The sequence below is a fragment of the Pyrgilauda ruficollis genome, unplaced genomic scaffold, assembly GCF_017590135.1.
Source record: "Pyrgilauda ruficollis isolate IOZ18807 unplaced genomic scaffold, ASM1759013v1 scaffold77, whole genome shotgun sequence".
Taxonomy (NCBI): Eukaryota; Metazoa; Chordata; class Aves; order Passeriformes; family Passeridae; genus Pyrgilauda; species Pyrgilauda ruficollis.
This window is the reverse complement of record NW_024529599.1, coordinates 122443-147424: the sequence shown is the minus strand read 5'-3', so window position 1 is coordinate 147424 and position 24982 is coordinate 122443. Positions and strand designations below refer to the sequence as shown.

The 24982-nt window shown below is 54.6% G+C and overlaps 1 protein-coding gene across 4 annotated transcripts in view; it reads right to left on the bottom strand.

Moving 5' to 3' along the window:
* The window catches only part of SEPTIN9 (septin 9), a 102458-nt gene that overhangs the window by 10589 nt on the left and 66887 nt on the right, over positions 1-24982 (bottom strand). For 3 of the 4 annotated variants that reach the window (XM_041486567.1, XM_041486566.1, XM_041486568.1), the window contains 4 exons: positions 8297-8488; positions 4324-4452; positions 3830-3911; positions 3001-3138 (listed from right to left, as the gene is read on the bottom strand). In XM_041486567.1, the coding sequence (XP_041342501.1) occupies positions 3001-3138; positions 3830-3911; positions 4324-4452; positions 8297-8488 (541 nt within the window). Of the gene's footprint in view, positions 1-3000; positions 3139-3829; positions 3912-4323; positions 4453-8296; positions 8489-16114; positions 16179-24982 lie in introns of those variants that run through there. The other variant, XM_041486569.1, reaches the window with a different exon arrangement.

Sequence of the window (24982 nt, the reverse complement as noted above, 5' to 3'; positions counted from 1 at the left end):
TATTAACTTACACCATAAACAATTTGGGCTTTGCTGGGAGAGGTGGAGGAGCTCAGAGGGGAGTGGATGGGCTGGAGCAGGAGGTGCAGCATGGGCTCAAACCACTCCAGGTGGTGCTGGTTGTTCCTTCATCCCCTCCTGCTGTGGGCTTGGGGGAGGCTGTGCAGCTGGGCACGCCTTGCCAGGGCTGGGCACACACTGTGGTGCCCAGGACACACATTTTTATTTCTGCCACTGTGCACAGACAGGGTCTAAGCAGAGGCTCATTCCTGCTGGTTCCTCTGAAATGCTGTTACAGGAATCAAAATCCACAGTGAGCTGTGAAGTTATTTCCTTTTGGTTGTGCCCCAGACCAAATTAACAGCAGGAGTTTGAGCTGTGTGTTAAGCAAACACCAGTGAGGACCCAGCAGCTGCCCAGCCCCATCACCTGCTCCAGGGAGCTGCTGGGCACCTGAGAGGGGCAGCCAGAAGGGAAAGAGGGAGTGGGTGGCAGTTCCTGAGACACCAGCCCTGGCAGAGGCAGGAGAGGTGCTGATGAGGCCAGGCAGAGTTCCAGAGCCATTCCTGAGCTGAACAGAGCTTTGCAGGGGTCAGAGCAGGGATATTTATTGGGTGGCAGGGCTTGGCCTGTGCAGCTGCAGCTGGAAGCCCCAGCCAGCACCATCCTCAGCCTCCACAGGCACGGGTACATGGGAGTGTTACAGGCTGTATGTGAGCTGGATGGGCTGCAAAGCCTGTCCTGAACTCCCTTGTGAACTCCCTCATGCGGCAGCAACTTCTCTGCTGATTAACCCTGGAGCTGCCTGGATGGGAGGGCCAGACTGAAACTGAGACAAGCAATCCTCTGCTCTGGCCTCCAGATCTCTGCACAAACTTTTTTTTATCCCTCACTCTTTTTTATCTAGCAAAAAGCAAGCTCTCACCCAGTGCCCTGGCAGGCTTAACCCAGCTGCCTCTAGCATGCACAGGGAGCCCAGATCACCAGCAGCAGCTCCCCAGGCAACACCAACACCCCGTGCAGGCACATCCCAGGAGGGCAGCACCAAGCACCTGGGATGGGGAGAGCAGCATGTGGATGGTGCCATGCTGGGGCTGGGTGACAACGTCCCCAGTGCAGGTCCCTACAGCTCTAGCAGCCACTGCCATCCTCCCAGTCACCCCTGGAGAAGACAGAGGCACCACAGCAAGGACCTCAATGCCCTTCCCTTGCAGCAGGTTTGTGCCTTGCCAGGGCACAAACCTGCACCCAGATGTGTGTGACAACCCCAGGACAAGGGGGGGTTGTCACCCAGCTGTGTGTGACAACCCCAGGACAAGGCTCCCCCACAGCATCCTCTGCTGCAGCACTGTCACAGCAGCTCCCCCCTGCAGGAGAGGTGGCCACATCACCCTTTGGTGGGGAAATCCTGTCCATGATGATGAAAAACATAATTTGGATTTCACAAGAGAGCAGAAAGGAACCCCAATGCCTGCTCAAGGCCTCAGAGAAGCAAAATTTCCAACCAACCTCCCCCTCCCAGTGGGGTTTGCCCCTCAGGTGGCAGGAAGGGATGGGTGAGCTGGTGACAGTGGGGACAGCCCCAGCCAGGCTCTCAGCCTGCAGGGGAAGGGGATCAGCACAGGGCTCAGCAACAACAGCCCCCAACTGCCGGGCTTGCTCGGATATTGGAAACACATGTTCACCGGAGAGAAGGAAAAAAAACAGCTGAAAATCCACACAATTGCTGTTGGCCGGCGGGTGAGAGAAACCAGAGCGCGGCTGGAGAGGCTCCGCCGGGGGACACGGAACGGGGCTCCACATCCCTGCCTGCACTGCCAGGCACCCAACACACCCCCCTCTGAGCATCAGATGTGCTCTTCAAGGGTTAAACAGCCAGAGGGGTGAGGAAAAGCTGGAGCACAGCTAAAGCTGCAAGTCAGACCTGCCGAGGCAGGGGCTGCAGATCTAGGCTGAGATTAGTGGGACCAACATGTTAGACTGGTCTAAAAATGTCATTTCCCTTTGAAAGCTTCTCTGTTGTATTGTATTCAACCATAAATGTTTCATCAGCCCCTCTGCTCCTGATCAGTTACACAAGAGGGGCATTACTGGCCCATGCAGTCATTTTATTCCAGTGAAGGATGCATTTTTGGTCTACCCACTGACAGAAGCAAAACAAAGTCTTTTCTATTGGAATAAATCTCCACATGGGGAAGTGGAAAAGGCTGACATTAATGTAGTGCTGGAGGCTTAAGCTTACTTTTGAAAACAGACCCAAAAACATCCCCAGTGCAGACAGAGCCAGAAGTGGAAGGAATTGACACAAATCAAAAGGAAACTTAGGTCTCGTTTTCTGTTGTGATACTTTAAGTCACATTTTTCAAGACATTTTAAGTGCCCCAGATTTTCAGGGTGGGCTGTGTGCCTAGGAGGGGGGGGAAAAAAAAAACAGAATGGGAAAAAAAAAAATAGAGCAAGATCTATGCCTTTTGATGTTGTCACTTGAGAAGTGCCAGAGCCAGGAGAACTCTGGGCTGAATAAACAGCATCCCTCTTGCAGACTAGTCAAACAACCTACAAAATATCCTTATGGGGTGAGGGTGTTCACTGCCTTGGAAGCACAAGGGAAACTTGCTTCTCCCCTTACAATGTCAGGGACAAAGAAAAAAAACTAATGTTCTGCTTGGAAAAGTAGCTTCTCTATCCAATTTGAGACCTGTGTCCATCCTTGGTCAAGCAAGCCAGGTGACCACAGCAAAGCAGCAGCTCCCTGGAGCTCAGAGAGGATTTCATGGCCCTTCAGAAGAGGAAACACCACATTTCTCTGGGGTACAGCAGCTCGGCTGTGTTATTGCAAGGCCTCCAGATGAGACAGCCCTGAGGATGCCTTCAAGCTGTCCTCGAGCTCCTCAAGCCCCAAAAACCACGGGATGATCCTGGGCAGAAGCGCCCTGAGGGCTGAGCTGCTGGGACATGGAGAGGGAAGGCTGAGGGGAGCAGGGACAGTGGGGTACGTACGAGTGGCCCGTGGCTGGGATGAAATAAATACAGCAGTGCACCCGTGTGTCAGGGATCTGCTTCTTCCTGTTTATGTTGATCTCCTCCTGCAGATATTTCTCGTACTGGTCGTTGATGAACTTCATGATGGGCTGCCAGCTGCAGAGAGAGGGCAACACAGGATGGTGTGAGGGACCTGGACCACCCTGACCTTCTGTGTGAAGCACAGCCTGCAGAGCCTGGGATGCTCAGCATCTCCTAAATCACACACCTCAGGTGTTCATTGCTTAGCAGCTCCACACACTGCTGAAGGAGGGGATTTACTGGCTGCTTTAGACAAGCAAATGCCTAAAAAGTGCTCACTTCTCTCCTCCTGGACCTGGCTGTGGAGCAGCACAGTGCTGGGACCATGCCCTGGCTCCTTGCAGGATGCCACAGCACAGGAGCAAGAGCAGAATCAAAGCCCACAAGCCCAGCCCAGCTGGTGGTGGGGACAAGGTCCCTGCCATGGGCCACCCTGCCAGTCTGGGGCCATCCCACAGAGCCAGACACTGTGCCAGGGATCCCAGGCAGAGCTCAGCCTCCAGAGCCACATGAGCAGGGTCTGGGGACTGGCCCTGCTGGCACACAGCTGCTCTCAGCCACAAACAAAGGTTGTCTCATGCCTGGAACAGCAGGATGTTTGTGGCTCTCACGGGGAGCATGGCACTGCTCTGCCACCACAACAACCTCCTTCCTGCTGCCCACGCAGAGGGGGGCACAGCACCAGGCTCCAGCCCTGGGCACGGGGTCAGGGTGTGCTGGGGCTCCCCTGGCCTCCCCCTGCACCCAGGGCAGAGGGGCAGCTCACCAGTTCTCGTTGTTGATGTGGTCCCCAAAGCCCGGCGTGTCGATGACTGTCAGCTTCATGCGAACTCCCTTCTCCTCAATCTCTGAAAGAGAGGAAAGCTGGTGTGTGAGGCCAGTGTTGATGGGTGCTCTGGCCAAGCCCACCCTCCCAAAATCAGCTGCAGGGCTGGAGCTCGGTCCCAGGGGAGAAATGCACCTTCACAGCTCCTCAGAGGCACAAATCAACCGTCCAAAGGGATCCAGCCCCATATCCACCCTGAAATGTCACCCCCACAGCCACCTCACTGGTTCCTTCCAACACAATTAACTCAATGCTGATAAATAAATAAAAACCAGATGTTTTCTCAGCCCTCCAAGCATCTCTGGATGGTAAAAGCCCATTCAGAGAGATAAGAGTGGAGGTTTATGTAGGTCCAAAACTCTGTGAGTCCCCAGAAACACAAGGCAGAGGAGGACCTAAAGCCAAAGCAGCAGGTGGGACCTGCAGGGCCTCACCGTGAGTGATGGATTTGATTTCAATGGTCTTGGGGATCCTCTCCTCAGCAGTTGGCTGTACAGATTTCCGGCTGATCTTGGATTTGAAGAGAGTGTTGATTAACGTGGATTTCCCCAAGCCGCTCTGACCTGGAAGAGAGCAGGATAACCCAGAGTCAGCACTCCCTGTTCTGTCAGGGGCCAGGGGATGGGGCTGCTGACAGACTCAGCCTGCACCGGATCTGCCAGAGGGATGGAGGGAGGGAGGAAAGAGGAGCAGCTGCTCCCCTGCAGCTCCCCTGAGCCAAGGAGCTCCAGTCCAGCCCAGCCAGGAGGACACTGCAGGTAGCAGAGCCCCTCCCTGGCTCTAAAGCAGCAAACCAAGAGCTGGTTCCCTGAACCCAAGCAAAATCCCAGCAACCCCAAGGACAGGCAGACAGTGTTGGGGATGTTTGAAGGGCTGTGGTGATGCTCAGCAGGGCATGGGGACCAGGGAAGCCCAGGAAAAAGCATCCCAAATGTGCCTTCACTCTCTGGCAGTCTGCTCTGTCCAGTTCTACAGGGAAGGCTTTGGAGCAGCTTGGCAAGCCTTTATCTGGACAGGACTAACAGCAGCAACAATCCTACAAACCTCAGGCCTGCTGCATCTGCTGCTGCTTCCCTGACAGACTTGCTGCTGCAATCGGCCCAGCTGGCTGCACAGACACAGGTCCACGCCAGGAGCTCCTCTGAATCCCACAAACAACAACCCAAGAGCACATGAGATTCCACCACTTTAGAAAAACATCTTTTAAAAAGCGTTTTCATGCTTTATATCCCATGCTGATGCTGATCTGTGTGGAAAGGGCAGCAGCAGCTCTTGACTCTCCAGGAACAGCTGTCCCAGGAGCTTGGAGAACAATTTTTCCAGAGTACAGAATTAACTCTTCAAGACCCAGGGAGCAGAAAAATATTAACTCCTGAAAATCCAGGGCCCCCTGCAAACACTACAGAGATCCTGCACACACCATGGTGACCCCGTTCTGCCAAGACATGTTACAGCCAACTATCATGGCCCTGCCACCAGCACATCCCTTGTCCCACAGAGTGTCCCTAAGTAGAGTCAGCAAGGGTTTCACCCACATCCTTCAGGGTCCTGGCCCATCCAGGCTGCCAAAGCCAAAGGTAGGACCAACCAGCATCACCTCCTGGCATCATCCCACTCCCTGATCAAATAGCAGTTTTAGAGCTGAGTTTGCAACATCACCAATGGCTGCAATCCAGCACAGGAAAACTCTCTTTGACTGTCACTGTGGGGCTATAAGAAACACATGGACCAGGCTGGGGGGAAGTGCTCCCAGTCCTCTGCTGCCTAAAACCACAGGGCCAAACACTAACAGGCCTGGAGCTGGGCATGCAGAGCAAGAACAGAGCTCTCACTGCACCACCTCTCACCGTTTAATGGAGTACCTGGGGAGAGGGTAAGGCTGTGTGACACTCTGGGGACAGGTGAAATCAGGGTAACACACTGCCAGAGCTCCAGGCAGTGGATCTCTTTGTGTCTGTCCAAACTGCTGCAGCTGCACTGCCTGGAAAGGGACCAGAGGTGAGAGCCACCAGCAGCCAGGATGTGATGTCCCATTGGCACCACAGCCACAGGATGAACTTGCTGAGCCACGGTGGGGTGCAGCTGGGGACCCTAAGGCTGTGACACGGCAGCTGAGCACAGGGCAGAGGTCCCTTCCATCAGCCCTGGTTTACAGCCCACTGCCTTTCCCACAACTGAAATCCAGTGGGAAAATCACAGCTGAACCTGGCCACCTCTGCTCTCCTTCCAGCTGCTTTGCACAGAAAACTGAATGCAAAAGATGTGCTTTGGGTTGGGATTTTTAAAAGTTTAGACATTTCTCTTCATGTCTGTAACTTTAGAGGACAAGGGAGTAAGCTGACCATAGCCTGCAGCCCTCTCAGCTCTGGCTGGGATTGTGAAACCCTTCTGAATGGGGAGCTTGCTACAGTGGGGAAAGGGTTTTCAGAAAGCTCCATCACAGGGACAGGTGAGAAGTGACCCCCACATGGCAGCGATGCTCAGCTCCCAGCTCCCCTGCAGGACAAGTCACCTCCCTCCTGTAAGACACAGACTGGAACAATTCCAACTCAAGGACTCACAGCTTAGGCTGGATGGGTGTAATGGAGCTAAACCCATCCCAGGATGAGGGCTGGCTGCTGCCCCTTCCCCGAGGTGCTGCTCCTCCTGCATTTTCTGGGAGGGCCAGAGCTCAACTTGTTTATGCTGCCCTGAATTCCCAGCCTGTAAACAGCCAGCCCAGCTCCTGCCAAGGGCAGAACAATGTTTTCCAGGCGCGCCGCAGCACGGGCCTCCATACCACACACAGTGCTGCCAAGGCACTCGACGAGGAGTTGTAGGGAGGGACACTGCACAGCACAATGCTCAGGTGCTGAGGCAGCACAACCTGCTCCTGGAGGGAGGGAAGCCTCCTCCAGCAGGGAAATGGGAGCTCAGCACAGGTAATCTCTCTTTCAGGCTCCCAGGACCAGTGCAGTGACTCCTCTGTTTGCAGCAAACAACTGGATTTGTTAAAATGCCTCCCAAGAAGTGGTTCTGGTTTTTTGGACACTTTCTCCACAGCCTCAGGTCAAATGTAGTGTTCTTTTGAGGGTCTGTGCCTTTTAACACAGAAAGTCTAAAATTCTCAGCATCCAGGGTTCTAACACCCAGCCCAGGGAACCTTCCCCATAGAGGGAATGAAAGTATCAGAATGGGAAAGGCTAAACATCCACAGAGCTTGCTGGAAAGCTCCAGCACACTGAAATCTTTAACAGAATTAGCAAAAACTCTGGATCAAACCTTTCCACAACCCCAGGCAGACCTCCAGGATGCCCTGTGGGACATCCCACAGGCATCTCACCTGTAGCCTTCCACAGCTCCTCCCAGGAGGACAAGGGATGGTGAGGCCCCATCACCACACCCCTGGTCACTACCTGGGATTTACTCCCCTCATCCCCCTGCAGCTCCCCTGGCAGACACAGGCAGGGAGAGCTGCTACCTGACCAGCCCAGCCCCAAGGAGCACAGCCCAGCTCACACAGGGGCTCCACAGCACCAGGTCAGACATTAACAGCTGGAAAAGAGTAGAAAAGCTTCATTTCTTCTCCCTTTTCCCCTTGGCTGGTGTCCCACAGTGTCTGCCCAGCTCCCCAGCATTATGCAGGTCAGTGGCTGTGCCATCCCTGGCTTTGGGGGCCTGGGGGCTGCAGGAGCACAGATCCCCACAGCTGAAGCTGCAGCCAGAGCAGCAGTGATGCAGCCAGTGGTCATTAGCCCAGGAGAGCTAATGAGCAGGAGCTTGTGGGCAGGATTTGGGCACACAACCCTCCAGCCCTCCCTCCTTGGATGTGGACACTCCCTGGGACACCCTCATCCCTGCTGTGCCACCCTGCAGGTCCCCCAAATGAGAGAGCTATGCAAACCCCTCCTGCTGTTCTTTATTTCCATCGGTAAATCACTGCTTTTGGCATTTTTTCCCCAGTACTTGTAGCAGGGCTGCCTGAATACAAAAAAAAAATCACAAACAGGAATTTTACCCAAAATGCTGGAGGTACCAGCAGGGATGAGGGTTCTGGAATATCAGCAGCAGTGCAGTCCCTTGAGCCCTTAAATGTGCCTTCTGACTGCTCAAACCAGGGCAGGACTTCCAGGAGAGCTGTCAGGGGTGCTCTTGTGAGCCCTGACACCCCTTGAGGTGCTTTCCTCTAGGATGTGCCTATGGACAATGCACCCCAAGACGCAGGAGGATGAGGACCACATCACATAGACAGCTTTAATCCTAGCTAATCCCAGGCCAGCTCCTCAGGAGCAGGGTTTGCTGACTGCAAAGGCAGAGCCCCCAGCGCTGCTCCCGAGGAGGCTCCAAAGGGGACAAACATTGTGGTGGCACAATGACAACACCGGGCTGAGCACGCTGCAGGCAGCAGGCACGGGGGGAACAACTCACCCACAACCATGATGTTGAACTCGAAGCCCTGTTTCATGGCTTTCCTCCTCAGCTGCTCCAGGATGGCATCGATGCCCACGTAGCCGAAGTCTGCAGTCGGCTTGTCCGGCCGCGCCGGCGCCGCCTGCTTGGGGCCGGCATCCCGCGGAGCGTCCGTCATGGCGGGAGCGTGGCTGGGAACGGCCTCTGGACCTGGGGGGACACACAGCCTGCTCAGATGTGCTGCTCCTGATGCCTCAGGGTTTAGCTTTTGTATTTCTCAGATTCTGTGCTGCTTTAGTGTGTGGGTCTGGGCTTCACATTAGGGGATGGTGAGCTCTCTGCACAGAGCAGGGAGACAAAACAATTCCTGCTCTAGCTGGGAACCAAGGACAAATGATCCAAATCTCAGGCCCAAGAGCACAAACAACATGGACTGAAGAGTTAAAAACAAGAAGGATGGGACTTCATGATCTAAAGCTGTAATTGGACAATTAACTGCAATATGCAAATAGAGCAGAACTGATAAAAGTGCGAGACCCCATGACCAGTCGTGCATTTTGGGTTCATCTGGGCTGCAGCCCTGGTCAGGCTCTTGTGCTGCCCAAGGTGTATCGAGACTCCATGACCAGTTGTGCATTTTGGGTTCATCTGGGCTGCAGCCCTGGTCAGGCTCTTGTGCTGCCCAAGGTGTATCCATTAAAACCTTCTAATAAATCCCTACTTTATTCTTTAACTCTGTCCAGCCTCTGTTCTAGGTCAGCGTTCTCAAGGCACACTCCTGGCAAGGAATCACAGGAGCTGCCGGCTGTATCCAAAGCAGGAGTAAAGCACGTGCAGAGACTCATGGTACCAGCAGGCTGGGAGGGAGGAGGAGTGTGGGATTTTCCTTCACAATAATTACATTAAATTTGGGATTTTCTTTCTCTGTTTACTGTGTTCACTTGATCCCTGCCCACTCCACCAAACCTGGCACAGCAAAGGCATGCTGCACTGGGGGTGTGAGCACGCCAGGTCCCACTGCTGCCACAGAGCAGGACCCAGCACCCAAAAAGTCCTCAGCCCACGTCTGGGAGTGACAAAGGCTTTTACCCCACAGCCCTGTGCCCAGGCAATGCTGTTAAAGGCTGGCAGCCCTACACTCCTCCACACCATTGGAATCACAGCACTGTGCACACTGCTGGTGTGAACAACTCAGCCACGTTCTGGGGGGGAGCTGGCTGGCTTTGCAGACACAGGGAGTCTTTGGCATCCACTGCCACGTGCCCTCCTCGAGCTCTGGCTGACGCAGATCAGAGGCTGCCGGCCCTGGCTTGTGGAAAACCCAACACATTTGCATCAAGACAAGCTGTGCCAGACAACACCCACGCAGCCACGGAGCTTCTGTGGCCTCGCTCTCGTTCTGTCCGTATCTGCTCGGAAACCCAAACCCTTCAGCTTTCCTCTGAGACAGGCTGCCTTGCTGTCTCCCTTGCAAGATGCTCCAGCCTAAAAAAGTCCTTCAAGAGAAGCAAATTTAAAACTACTGCCTTAGCCAACAGCTTTTTAAGAAAAAACAGGGATTATCTATTCCTTGGCAAGATCATTGGCTGCTGGGAAGGACAAAGTTGCCCCAAGTGCCCTGGGGTGACGTGGCCTCGTCCCCTGCCAGCCCCAGCTGCTCTGCATCACCCACAGCAAATATCCCAAAGGCAGAGTGAGCACAAGATCAGCCCGGTCCCCTGCAAGCTCCTGGAGGCATCAGCCACATGTAGCACGCTCCTCTGATGCAGGCACAGAGAGGGAGGTTTTAGGAAAACACACTTCTAAGAGCCCTCCCCACCCCAAGCTGCTGCTGCTCACTGCCTGGGTCCCTGCAGCCACCAGCCTAAGTGAGCATTTTGTTGTTGCTCAGTGTTTTGCAATGATTATTTATTATTCTTTAATCATTTATTATTATGAATAAAAACATTATTATTTGCAAAGTCCTCACCCCTCCAGACAGCAACACAGCTCTCAACTCATCTCACCCCACTTATTCCTGGCCTTTGATGATGGGTTGCCTCCTCTTCTCTCCCTCCCTCTTTCTGTAGGAGTGTGGCTGGGCCAAAGGGGCTTCTCCAAACACAAGACCATCATCCTTTTTCCTCTGGCCATCTCAGACTGAACCCTGCTGGGGTCTGTGAGGTGGAACCACACTCTTCCTGCAAGCACAGCACACTTCCACATGCTTAATATAGGCCAAGCAGAAAAAAAAAGAAATTAAAAACAAACCTAGAACTAGTCCCAAAGACTGCTAGGTCACTTTGAACACTTTTTTCCAAGCCTCAGTCCCAGCTGTGCAGCTGAGCATTACTCACAGAGCTTCTAGAGAACAAACATGCTATCCCTGAGAGACATGGGAGCATCCCACTCCTCCTGGGAACCCTGCACAGCTGGAACTGCACTGCCATGGTAAACAGGAATCCTGCACAGCTGGAACTGCACTGCCATGGGAGCATCCCACTCCTCCTGGGAACCCTGCACAGCTGGAACTGCACTGCCATGGGAGCAGGAACCCTGCACAGCTGGAATTGCACTGCCACTGGAAGCAGGAGCCCTGCACAGCTGGAACTGCACTGCCATGGAAGCAGGAACCCTGCACAGCTGGAACTGCACTGCCATGGTAAACAGGAATCCTGCACAGCTGGAACTGCACTGCCATGGGAGCATCCCACTCCTCCTGGGAACCCTGCACAGCTGGAACTGCACTGCCATGTAAACAGGAATCCTGCACAGCTGGAACTGCACTGCCATGGGAGCAGGAACCCTGCACAGCTGGATCTGCACTGCCACGCTGCCCCTCACAAAGTCAACCAGCCCAGCGTGCCCGAGGCCTCATCACAAACCCCAAATTAGCCTCGTTCCAAAACGGCAAGGCCAAAAGTAGCAAAAAAAATCCCTGCATAACATTAAAAATAACCCCAACAAAATGACAACTTAATCATGTGGAAAATATGCTGCCACCAGCAGCAACACTGGGTTATGCAATGGGTTTAACTCCTCCAGGCACCACTTTGTGCAGGGGACAGCCCCAAGGATGGGACAGCAAACTGGGACACTGGGCAGGTAAGGTGCAGAGAAATGAAGAAATTAAATGGAGCAAAAGCCACCCTTCACTTTATAAAAGCCAGGAGTATTTCCAGCACCTCAAGGAGCAGTTGGCAGCATGCAGAGGGGCTGACCTGTCCCTGGGCAGGGGGAGGTGCAGGAAAACTGTCCCCAGCTCAGGGAGCAGACACTCCAAACTGCCCTCAGTAGGAGAAGGGCTCAGGGCTCTCTGGGCTCCAGCCAGACCAAAGCCACTGGAAGAGCAGCACCCCTGTCAGCGCAGCCCATGTGCTCCAGCTGATCTGTGGGGAACTGTGATTTAAAGCACCTGGATCTTGACTGGGATAAAATACAATAAAATCAGTATATTGCAGCTAGGAGTGTCTGCAGGACAGCAGGGATGCAAAGTCACCAATGCCCCAGCAGCACCAGCAAACTCCCAAGGGAAATGCCACAACTCAAACGTACAATTTTTTTTTCTTCAGCTTCCCATCACTGAGATGGTCTTTTCTTAGCAAAAACTCTAGTATCACACTCGGCTCCAAGGGGCTTGTGCCAGCAGAAGGAGGGTGCAGCCAAAGCACAGGACCACTCGATGGCACACAGGGATGCTGTGCTGGAACATGCCCAGGAGTCACTTGTCTAAAAAATAAAGGTCTTAGAAATAAATTGCAGCAGAGCAGTGGATGCCTGGGATGCATCATGGGCACATCCTGGATTTGTGTGACTTGCTGTGCTCTGAGGGGATGATGTCAAACCTGTGGTGCTGTCAGAGCCAGTGTCACCAAAGTGACCCTTCTGGAGCACTGCAAGGAAGGATGGGTTAACAGACATCCCATTACTGTCTGAAATCCCTGACTGTCACCAAGTCCCTGGCAAGAGCAGGACCAGACCTCACATGATTCACCACTGTCACCTTAACCCAACTTGTCCCTCACACAAGGGGCCATCACTTCACTGATGGGGCAGAGAGCTTAGAGCCTGCAGCTCTCTCCCACTAAAGTGTTCCTGGACAAACATCAAGCACATGGGAACAAGTGCTTGTGCCATATTTAGACCTTCCCTGCCAGGGAAACCTGTCCACGTGGGCACAGGAGATGTGGAGATGGCCAGGGCAGCGCTGCACCAAGCAGGGACAGAGCCAGAGCTCCAGCTTGGGCACGGCTGACTCAGGACAGCTGCTCCAAAGTTGATTTTGCCAAAGGCTCGGGGCTGTTGCTCTGTAATTGATGCATGTCAGACACGAGCCAAAGCCAACATCTGTGAAGCAGCAGATGAAAGCCACCCCGTGGGGAGGGAAGCCCCTGGGAGCCCCCCAGGGACCCTCCCGCTCCTTCAGCCAGCTGGACACTGTGTGCTGTGGGATGGGCTTGGCCAGAGGCTGCTGGAGCTGCTGTGCTGGTGCCACGAGGCTGCCACAGCCCGGGGCACTGCGGGCAGGGCATGCAAGGACAGCAGTGGGCTCCCCCAAAACCCCAAAGCCAGGGGCTGGTAATCCTCCCTGAGGGTCTGGGACAGGGATCTGCAGGAGACTGGGCTGCACTGCAGACACACAAGGGTTAAAGCACCCTCGCAGAGGCTGAACTGGGAATGTCTCACCCATCCCAGGTCCTGGCTAGACCCAGCAGCTCCATGCTGTGCTGGTGGCCTGGGAGAGCAGCTGGTCCTGGAGCAGGGTTGGTCACAGACCTGGTGCTCAGTGGCTGCACAGAGGAACCAGAGAGAGGCCAGGAGGCTGCACCCCTGCCATGGCCACCTATCAACAGATCCAAACCACCTCACACTCTAGGGATGCACACGCAATCAATGGCAAAATGGCAATGTTTGGGGAGTAAATCCAGGAAACACTCTTCGGATGCTGGGAACACCAAGCACTGGCCACCTTTCAATGATGCTGCAACCTGTTCTGCAGAGCTACAAGCACCCAGAAGAGCAGGACATTCTGATATCTGAGTGGATAACTTCCCTTCCCTCCATGCAACAGATGCTGGAAATACCATGGACTTCCAGATTTGGGGGATGCATTCAAGCAAACACAGAGAGCAGGTTCAGAGCAGTGAACAGTGGTTTATCAGGTTGTGAAAGCACAGCCCACCAAGCTGAGTATCCACAGGAGAAGTGTGAACCACCTTAACCTTTCAAGTTTTGGGAGCAGCTCTCTTGGAGAATCGTGCCAGTAGGGTGTCATTGAGACACATCTGTAGCTCCAAAGAGAGATTCTCCAGCTCCTGGTTAAGAACAGCTGGCGGAGGGGACTGCGGCACGCGCGGCCTCCAGGGCCTCTCCCCTTGGCACACTGAGCCAGTGACCACAGGCTGTGGAAACGGATCCAGCCTGCGGAGGAGGTGGCAAAGACACAGCTCTCCCTTCCGAGGGGACGGAGGAGTCTCAGCAAAGCCAGGACTGGATGTAATCCCAGCATGGCCCAGGCACTGCTGGCTTTTTCAGCTGCCATGGGATCCCCTGGTGCTGAAGGTGGCAGGTCCCTGTTGGTGTGTGGGTGCCAGGGAATGTGAGGCACAGCTCACTCCAAAGCTGAGGTGGCTCAGCCTGGCACAAAGAGCCAGTGCCACAGACCCCTGCAGCACCAAACTGTACCTAATTAATAATAATTCTTATTATTCAGCTGCAATCACCAGCACCCGGCTGGCATTGCCAGACCCAAGCTGAGTCTGTCCCTTGCATCCCTGAGCATTGGGCTACAGTTTCAGGCTGGCCACCAGCCCAGGCCCTCCTACCAACCAGTAATGTTTCTTTCTCAGCTTGCATTTCCACCTGGGTGCCAATAAACACGACCCAGAAACAGCAGAGTGTGCTTAACTCCTCTTCATTAGAGCAAACCCACCCAAGAGCTATCACACAGGGCGACAGCTGTCTGACACCAGCCTTTTACTCACGTGGGGAATAAACCCATTTCAGAGTTTAAAAAAGTTTTAAAGAAGAGGCAATGGTTCCTGCTGTGGTGTGAGGGCTTCCACAGGCAACCAGCCCTGAGCCCCAAGTCATGAGCACACATCACATGTGGGTCGAGCTGTGCCCGCCAGCCATGTGCGCTTCCGTCCTCACTCACTGTGTGCTTCCCCTCCGGCTCCGGAAGCCCAGCAGTCCCCTGCCCTCTGCAGCTCAACCCTCCTGGCTCTTTTATTTACAAGGGATGGATGCTTCAGGGCTCCCCATCACTGCTTCTCTTCCCATCTTAAACCCCCCAGCTGCTGCAGGCTCTGCTCACCAGCGTTTCTGGGCTGGGATGCAGGAGCCCATCCCAGGGGTCGAACCGTGGTGCCAGCTCCACAACCTCGAAGCGCTGCCCGTGGCTCCCGGACGTGGTGTGAGGCTGCCCACCAGGCTGACCACCACCCTGCCTGGTCAGACACGTGTAGCCCTGGCAGCACAACCCACAGTCTGACATTCTCATTCCTCCAACCACATGAGACAGCAGCTCTAAACCACTTAAAAAACCTGCAAAGAGTTGTAAGGCTGTTTTCCTCCATGTTTAAAAAGGAGGAGATTATCATGAACAACCCCAAGTCTCAGCTTGGGCATGCAGAGATCTCTGGCCATGTGGCCCCACTGATCACCCTCTGTAAGGAGTTTCTGGAACTGGAGCTGGAGCAAGGCTGACCCCAGAGCAGCCCTCCCTCACTGGGACCACCTCATGGAGAGGAACCTTCCTGCACACAGATCTCAGCAGAAGCTGCTCCATCAACAGGCTCCATGTAGCCCACACCAGTGGCCAGCACAGCCCTTGCTCCCCACAAACAGGCTCAGAGTGCCTGTGCCCAGGAGGGTCCAAAGACGCCCACAAAACTGATTCCATGGGGGCTCTGAGGATGGGATCCACTCCCACCCCTGTCCACCCAGCCTGGACAATGGTACAGGAGGGACATGGGGACCCTCCCCGGCCCCCAGCCAAGGGACAGCACCCTTCACTCCTACCACCACCGCTCTGCAGAGCTGTGTGCTGTGTAAACAAAGAGCCAGGCAGCGATCCCCAAACTCAGCTTGTCCAGACAGCGCTGCAGAAGGAATGAGTCGGGCCAAGCCCCAGGAATGGGCACCGGGCACGGCTGAGTGTGCCCAGAGCCCCCGAGCTGCACTGTCCCCGTCCCACGAGGCACTGACTGCAGCCACGGCAAAAAAGGAGCAAGCCAGAGGGATTCACATCTCGGGGTTGCAGCTCAGCTTTTTTTTTATTCCCTTTTTAAATATTTTTCCCCCTCGCTCGGTTTTGTTCTTTGACGGGCAGGGTGGTACGGATTTTTATTTAATTTCTTTGTTTGTTTCTGTTGTTTTCTTTCTTTACCAAACGCAGCTGCGCCCCAGACGCCCCGCGAGCCCTTCAGCGCGGGCAGCAGCCGGAGCAGGGCAGGGGACAAGGGGGACCCCACAGGGGCAGGGCAGGGGACCAGGAGGTGCCCCCCAGGCAGGGCAGGGCTTGATCTATTGATCTCCACGGCTCCCGGACAATGCCGGCAGCGCGGCCAGGCGGTGCCGGGCTGCGGCCTCTCCTGTGGGGCACGGCGGCGGCTGAGGGGGCCGAGGCCCGAGCCCCCCGCAGCTCCCGGTGCCCCCGCCCGGGGCATGCCCTGCCCCGGCCGGGAACCCCCACACTGCCCTCCGTGAGAACCGCGGCACTCACCCCCCTCTCTCTCAAGCCCTTCCCCAGGATAATTCACCTCCCCCCCTCCCCAAATAAAAGCGTTTCCCCACCACCATAATCCCCCCTGCGCTGCCCCACGGAGCCCCCGCCCCCGGGCAGCGGAGACTCACCCGCGGCGGCGGCGGCTCCGGCAGCCGGTGGCTCCCGCTTCCTCCCGCGCTGTCCTCCGCCTCCTCCCCCATCGCCCTTCCTCCTCCTCCTCCTCCTCCCCCATCACCCTGCCTCCTCCCCCTGCAGCCCGGCCCGGGGGGATGGAGCCTCTTCCCAGGAAGTTGCTTCGCCCCCGGGCGGTTTCCATCCCCCCGCCGCTCCGGGCCCGGCCCGGCCCAGGGGGGCCCGCAAAGGGTGAGAGCTACAAGAGTTTGGGGGCTCGTCCCACCCCGGCCGCACGCAGGAGGTGCGGGGAAACTTCCACGGCAGAGAGAGAGGCTGGGACAAGCGGGGCAGCGCCGTTCCAAGAGCAGCCCAGTTCACCCACTGCTCCAGGGCCAGAGTCTCACCCACATCCCCGTCACTGAGCCCAGGCAAGCCTTTTGCTCCCCAGCATCCCGAAATTCTCCAGCAGAGCCCCAGGGCAGTCGCGGGTGGGTGTGAGTGCTGGGAGCGTGGGCTCACTTCGCTCTGCAGCTGCATCTCACATCTGGCAGGACAAGATGTCAACCCACCCCCACGGGCATGGCTGCTCTCTAAAATTATGTCAGTGAAGCTGAATGAAGAAATTAGCTGCCGCCACAACTCCTTCCTGCCTTATACCTTGATCCCAGAATGTCCCAGCCCTCTCCCAGCAGCAGAGGGAAGAGCCAGCCACAGGAGGGAAGCTGGGCTGCACGCCCTGGTGTGGGGTGATGTCCCCTCCGTGATGTCCAGCAGTGCTGTTGGGACTCTCTCCTGTCACAGCCAAGGCGAAGCCAACCTCCCTCTTTTGGGCTCCTGGGTCTTTGACAGTTACTTTGACCTACCCTATGACCTGAAGACTTTCTCCCTGCAGTTCCCAGATTTGCATTCCCAGAGAAAGGCCTGCAGGTGATGAAAGAGTTAAGACAGATGTGCACATCTGCATCTTCAACACCCAGAGGACTCCCTTTCCCACGAACAGCCCCTGCAAGCCCAGGACTAGTACTTTCCCTTTTGGACCTGTTACCAGCATCACCAGCCTCTGCCGCACTCCTACACTTGATGCAAGCCCTGCCACCTGTGCCAGTGGCACCACAGCCACCTCTGCTCTGATCCTGCCTGTGGCTTTAGCGTGGTTGTCATCATCTCTCTCTGCTTCCGGACCACCAGCAGTGGCAGATTTTCCTCCAGCCAGCACAGCCACCCCACACCAGGCTGGCAGCAGCCCTCCCCACCACGCTGGGCTGGTAGCACTCCTCCTGTGATGCCCAGCAAGGCTGGCACAGGCTGCTCTGCAAATGATGGGTGCTGAGGTGGGGCAAGACCCACATCTCCCCCACTTCAGCAAGTACCACAAATGGAAATTTCTGAGAAACCTTCACCCAGCACCCAGGCAGGAAACCCAGCCTCAATCTGCTTATGCTGCAGCTGCGTGCAGATTTCTGCCAGATTACACCACTTTTTATGACTTATTAAAGCTCTAACCCCTATCAATAGGCATTAGTGTTTTAATCTCTCTAATCTCCAGGAAAATCCAATGCTAGATGCCAAACCAGGCTTGCCCCAGTAGCAGCTGGGTCTGTTTGCAAGTCACTCCAGCCTTGTTTTAGCTGGAGAAAGGCAGGAAAAGGCTGTGCTGAGCTCACTTAGGTGCTGTGCTTGCACAAAGAGTAAAGGGAGGATCTCAGGTGCGATGGCTTCCTGTCCCTGCCATGAAGTTGACCACATTTGTGGCTGTGCAGGAGTTAAGCATCAGCACAGGGTTCACGTGCCCAAACTGAGACCACAAAGGGGTGAACACAGCGTGCTCAGCCACGTGAACCAACTCCTTGCTCCTCTGAGTTAATTTTTAATTGTTTCAGACTGAAATCATGGCCATACTTTAGTCTTGCCTGCAAGGGAACAAAAATAACCATAGAAGAGTTCTCCCCATGGTCACTAAAGCTCTGCAAAGACATTTCACAGAAACACAGACTGGCTTGGTTGAAAGGGACCTCAAAGAGCATCTAATTCCAAACATGCAGGGTCGCCTTCCCCTAGACCAGATCCAACCCAGCCTTGGACACTTCCAAGGATGTGGCAGCCACAGCTTCTCTGCACACCCCCTGCTGGGACCTCACCACCCTCAGGACAAAAATTAGGGCACATGGGAACTCAACACTGTGTACAAGTTGTTTCGCAGATTAATTAACAGAAAATATTTTGTTTCAGCTCATATCTCCTCCTCCCCAGGAGCAACAGGTGGTGAGCCAGCAGCTCAGAAGGACCACAAATTGTCATCCTTGGCCTCACAGCAAGCGCAGCAGGGCTTTGGGAGCACTGCTGGTCCCCCAGGACAGCTCCTGGGGACTTTGGGGTGTTTGCACACAGGAGGCACGCACAGAGTGACAAACAAACTCCTGTAAGAACAAATCCCAGAGTTTCTGGGATTTGTTCTTACAGGAGCATCTCCATTCCTGTGAGGAGAACAGGGCCCTGTGCCTCTCCCACTGCTCATTCCTGGCTCTGAGCACAGGCAGGACTGACAGGCAGAGGAAGGAAGCAGCTCCCAGTGCAGATCAGCTGGAGAGGGATTAAGTGACTCGCCCAGGGTCACACAGAAATCTTACAGCAGAGCCAAGAACTGGATCCAAATCCCCTAATTAAGGGTTTTAAAATCACAAACTCATTGTTCTTCTCTTAGAAAAACCTCATAATCAGAGTTAGGAGCAATTCTAACAAGGCCTATTGCTGTTTTAAGTTGTATCAAGGGATTTGAACTAACTACAGATCCAGCTTTTAGTCTTGCAACTAATCTGAAATGTTGAGGAACATTCCTGTCTGGCTTACACAACTCAATCTGTCCTGTTTATGGCACATCCCTGATGGGGATGAAAGCATGTCACAACCATGTCCCCATGCCACAGCCACACCATGCAGGGCTGGTAGGGCTCACTGGAGAACACTCAGGGGTACACCCAATGAGGATTTCAACAGTCCCTGAGTTTTGGGGACAATCCCAACCACAGTCCTTTGCAGCAGAAAACTGCCCAGCAGTGGGGCTGTCCCCCAGCAGCCCTCCCCTGTGCCAGGCAATGCTCTGCCCTCAGCCAGCTCCAACCACAAATCCCCAGCTGTGAGGAATAACCAAGATCTGCAAATGAAGGCAGCTTCACCAGCACTGCCCAGCCTGTGAGCAGACCTGCCAACAAACTTCCTTCATCCCAAGCTGCCCAGCTCCCAAGAAAACATCAAATCCCTTGGGCACAGGCAGCACGAGTAGGATGTGTTCTCTCGCAGGAATGCTGAAGGGACATTTCCAATTTTACTGCACCTCAGCAAGCCCCAGTTAAAAGTGCACTGTTAGGGCTTAGGAAATAATTTTTATTCTTTAAATATTGCTGCAATGCTGACTACCTGCCAGTCCCCAGTGACTTTGACAGACAGATGGAAATTCTATATTTATAATCTCAGATCAATAGCAGAATGAAAAGCACATCCAGAGACCTTGGTAGAGCACCAGCAAACTCAGTGGAAAGTAGCATGACCGAGAAAAGGACACAAGCTTGCAGATCACAGGACCAAAAATTAATTCTTTTTAGCACTGAAAGAGACACCATCATCTCTAGAAGGAACAGAAAAGATCCCCCAGTGCCAGGAACAGCTAAAAATGACCCCAAAGCTTTTCTAAGAGCCTGAGTGCAGGTCTGCAAGTGTTACCACCCAGGGAGGGCTCTGGCAGGCAGCCACCGTGGTCCCTTCAGCAAGTGCAGGGTAACTCCTAGAACATCTCTGAGACCCACAGATCAATGACATTTCCCCCCCTCTGGCTGTAGTGAACTCCCAAGTCCATGGATGATGCAGTTTTTTTTTTTTTTCTTTTAAGCTACCTGGTATCTCCTCTGAGCAGCCCATATCAGACACACCTCTGCAGGTATCCCACCAGTTCTTTCATGAAAGCATCTCTTTGGTGGCTTAAATCTCCCCATAGAGAGAGAGAGCAGTGAAGCAGCAATAACAATGAGTGCAGGCACTGCCAGGAGCATCCCAGAGCCCTCCAGAGCTCAGGGAATCCTGAGGCAGCACAGGGAGCAGCCACCCCTCCATCCTTGCCCAGGAGCAGCACCCAGACCCTCCAGCATCACTGCACCGTGGCTGTTCTGCTGAACCCACACTACAGCCAGGAGTGCCCCAGCTTCCACCACACCAGAACCCAGAGTCTCCTCCAGCTGGACATCTCCAGGCCTCTCCCACTGTCCAGGAAGGAAGGAAGGAATTGTTTCACACGCTGTCACCAGCCATCACGCGCAGCTGGCACCGTGTCCTTGGCGTGAGTCACCCTCTCCCTGGAGAGGCTGTGCCTGGGTTCCTGGTGTCACATCCCAGCAGTGTCCCTGCAGCAGCCTCCCTTCCTCTGGCACATTCCTGCTGCAGAGGATCTGCAGGCAGGAGGCTCCTGACCGTGCTTGAGCAATCCAGCATTTTCCAAAAGGGAGCAGGCTTTGCTAGGAAAGCACTCCACAGTCACAAACATTTGGAAAAAGCAAGAAAGAACCCCATTCCCCCCAAATTCCTTTTGCCTCACAGGGGGCACTGGTTGGGGCACTGCCATGCTGGTTTGGACAGACGCAAAGCACACTGCCAGGCACTGCCACGGCCTCAGCTCTGAGCACAGGTTTTGCTCAGCAGGGACAGGTCTGCCTTGGCACCAAAACGCTGCTGCTCAAATCCCTGGGCCAGCTCTGCAGATGGCACAGCCCAGCCATGCCCAAGGAAACACACTTGGCTGCTAGGAGCAATCCTCACTCCTCCTCCTCCTCAAGGACATGATCTGCTCCCTCAGACACCCCCACAGATTATCACAAAAGAACAAATTATCCCCAAAAGGGGTAAAGAAAACTCTGCACTTCACCCCACCAGCATTCCCTGCATCCCACTCCACCAGACCCCTGTATCCTGCCCTGTGGAGAGAGGGGAGCAGATGGAGCCTACACAGAGCTCACACACCAAGGAGCACCTCAGAGAGCCCCACCACCACCTCTGCTCCTCTCACCACCAGCAGCATGGGCAAAGCAGACCCAGCAGCAGGGGCAGAGGATGAGTTTGGTGAAAATAAATCACCTTTGCAAAGGAAAACAGCAGGGAGTGAAAAATTCGACTGCCGAGTCACCCCAAACTTGTTCAAGTAGTTTAAAAACATCTTTAAAAAAGATGTTTTTCACCGCTTTGGGGTGAAAAGATGCCACTTTTCACCCCAAAGTGGCATCTCCTCTCTAGATGGGGAGATGCCCAGGCAGTGACATCCCTGGGGGTCACAGCAACCCCCTGGCACAAACCAAGCTGCAAAGAAGTTGCTGGGGTGCCCTAACAGTCCCTGCAGGCCACGTGCAGGGATACACGTCCCTACAAGCTGCACATAATGGGCCCTTCTCCATCCTTTGTCTGCTGCCCCTTTTTAAACCTATAAACGGTCTGGAGGTAAAGAATTTAGGGCATCCTAAGCCTGAAAAGAAGGAAAACTCCATTCAAGCTGCCGGGCTGTCTCCTGCAGCTTAATTAATAACAACCCATCCCCAGCAAGCTGCTGCAGCGCCAGCTGTCTCCTCGCATGGAGGTGCCTTGCTCCAAAGAATAGTGCTTTGTGTTTTGATGGGAAAAGGTCAGGAGGATGGGGGGGAGGAGGAGCACGGGTGGGAGGGAAATGTGTTGCCTCCCTGCAGTTCCCAACGCTGTGAGCCAGTCCTGCTCGGTGCCCATCTGCTGCTGGCTCAGCTCTGGGAGATGGTGGCACCCCTCCACCAACCTTGGGGTGATCACGTCCTAAAACTCATCAGAGAGAGGGACACAGGGAGAATTCTGTGGGCTGCACTCCCCCCACTGCTGGGAAGCTCCTGATGCCACTCTGACATGGTCCAGGACCCCCCCTGGGGAAATCCCTGCCCTGCTCTTATCAGGAGGCTCCCTGATAACAGCACAGAACCAGGCTGCAGGGAGCAGCACTGTGTGCCCCTGGCAGCTTTTCCAGGCCACCAGAAAGGGACATTTCCTGCTACCATTTGGCTTTTGAATAAACAAACAAACCAAGCCAGGCTCACAGCAGCAGCGGATGGATCCAAGGTGATGCAACAATGCAGCACAGTGGGGAAAAAAAAGTAACATGGACCCAAGTCCGGTGTGTGAGATGCCCACAGCCACCAGCCTGCAGGGCATGGCCATGAAATCACCTTTGTTTCTGCTTGGCCACAGAGCCCAGCACCGAGTACCAAACCAAGACACCTCCTTGGATCCTGGGCACAACAGCCAAGGGCTCCTGGGATACCTATGGATGCTCTCTGCCTGCCATCACCCTGCTCCTGGCTGGTTATCCAGCCTTCCAGCTCTCCTGGAAAAATGATGCTCCTGCTCCAGCCCAGTGCCACACCAGGCTGGGCACTGGTGCCCAGGGAGCACCACTGACATGGTCACTGCCCCCCAAGGAGCACACAGGCAGCTCTTGTGCTCTGCCAGCTGGCCTGGCCTCTGCTCTCACTGTCACTTTGGCCCCCTCCTTCTCCCACCCATGTCCCTCTGTGCCATCCAGGCAGCCTGGGGCTGCCCCAGCATGGAGACAGCTCTGCTGCCCCTGCAGGACTGGGCTGCAAAGTCCCATCCATTTATCTTGGGGGTAAAGAGAGACTAAAAATGGCAAAGGCAGCGGGAAGCAGTGTTAGGGAAGGTCCCTGTCCCACAGACACGTCCCCTAGCCAGGCACCAAGGCTTTGCACTTCATCCCCCACTGGGCAGGGGGAGGACACAGCCCACAGTGTCCCCACAGTGCTTCCACCCCAGGAAAAGGTCCCTGTTGCTTAGCAAAGGGCCATTCATCACCAGGACTGTGCGGGATGACAAAGGGTTAACCCACTGCAGCTGGGCCAGAAATACCATCCAGGACAAAGAGAGACTTCATGTCACCCACACTGCAGGAAGAAAAAGGGGCCTTAATCCGATTCCCAAAGAAAATGTGGCTTTTACAGCCCCGCCTGAGCAGGGCCCTCCAGCAAGTTTTGCATCTACAGCAAGAGTTAACCCAGTCTGAGTTTGAGAAGGGGCCAGAAAATAGGAAAGGAAATCACTTTTCCACAAGTTTCTGAGAAGGGAGAGCTGGGTGGAGGCAGCTGGACCCAGGCAGCATCCCTGCAGCAGGAACACAGGGACATGGATGTCTCAGCCTGGAAAATCTGATGGCCCCAAAGCATCCCTAGAGCAGCCAGACCTGGGCAGTAGTTTTCAGGGGATTGATCAGGGGATGGAGAAAGCACCACTGCTGATTTCCCACCAGCTGCTAGAGATCACAGTGAGGAACCTGTGAGCTCCCAGCACTGCCTGGCATTTTGGGGATGATAAGGATGAGCCAGCAGAGGTTTTCAGAGCATTAATGGCAGAACTCTGCCTCATGCCCATGAGGACAGGAACCCCAGGGAACAAGCTGGCAGGCAGACAGTGCTCACACCCTCTAGATGTGCACAAACCCTCTCTGCCTTTGCCTTCCAGCTGCCAGCTGGGCACACATCCCACAGTGCCACGTCCCTGCCCGAGTCACAGCCGAGTCCCTGTGGTAAGTGGGGTTTGCCAGCCTGGCCCCTCACCCCATTACCCTGAAATGCTACATGCCCACTCCCCTCCTGATTTTTGGACAGACACTTCCAGGACGCCAATAAGCTGTACTTGCAAGATTAACACTTTCACTCCCATTTTGGTGATTATCTTTAACAAACAAGGTCGCTTTTACTGTACTCTACTCCCCAAAGCCTGACAAATTTTTAGGATAAATGAAATAAAGTCCAGTTGAATTCAGCCATAAGACAACAGCACCCAGTAGGCTCAAGCCCAGGAGAGCCAGCCTTCCCTCTCCTCTGTACTGGAGCAAAGCTCAGACACGTTACCCAAGGAGCAGCAGCTCCAGCCCGTGTTTCACCCAGCCCCAGCACAGCTCTGACAGGGCTGCATGTGGCGTCGGGGCCATAAGGAAATCACAGCATTTAAAACCACAGGCTATAAAAATTCCACCGTGCTCAGAGAAGGGAAGTCTGGATTCCCCATGGAGAGGCGTCCAGGAACCGCTGCTGCCGGGTTATTGGCCACCAAGCCATCAGACCCTGCCACATGTGCATACCTCGAGCTACAGCCAGCACATCCCGGGGAGAGGGTATGTGCTGAGGGGCTCTGGGGTCAAACACATTCAAACCCCACCACGGAGCTACCCATGAGCCCCACAGGCATTTTGATCTCAACATGGGAAATCATGGATGGCAACTACAACAGCATGGGAGAGGTCAGAGCTCCCAGGGCTAGCGCAGCCCTCCATGTGCTCCAAACTTATTTTATCTGTCGTGACATGTCCTTATCTGCACCCAGGATGCCCTTACAGCAGGGAACACACCCTGGACAGATGTACTCCTGGACAGATATACTCCTGCTGGATGCTGTATCCTGCAGTCTGGAATAACACCTGGACAAGGCAGCAGTGCTTAAAGGTTCACACATAATCACAATTCTTGCTTTTTTGCATTTTTACCTTGTCTCCAAACCAAAGCTCAGCCCAGTGTTGCGTGCGCACACAAATGCCCCATTGCCTGGTTAACCTATCTCTCAGGAGAATTTAGTCCATCAACCAACAGTCATTAATTAGCACCAGGAAACTCTCAGCCAGCACATGTCCAACAGCAGCACAAAATCCCCTCCCACCCCAGAGCTGCACCACCAGCCTGCTCCCTTTGCCGCACCCACCATCCACAGCAGCAGGAATTCAATAAAATTCAGCAACTTTAACCCAAAACTTGCCTGGTGCTATGGGAGGCTGTTCCTCTACTCCTCTGCTCCGTGTGTTCCTGTAAGCTGACCCCGGG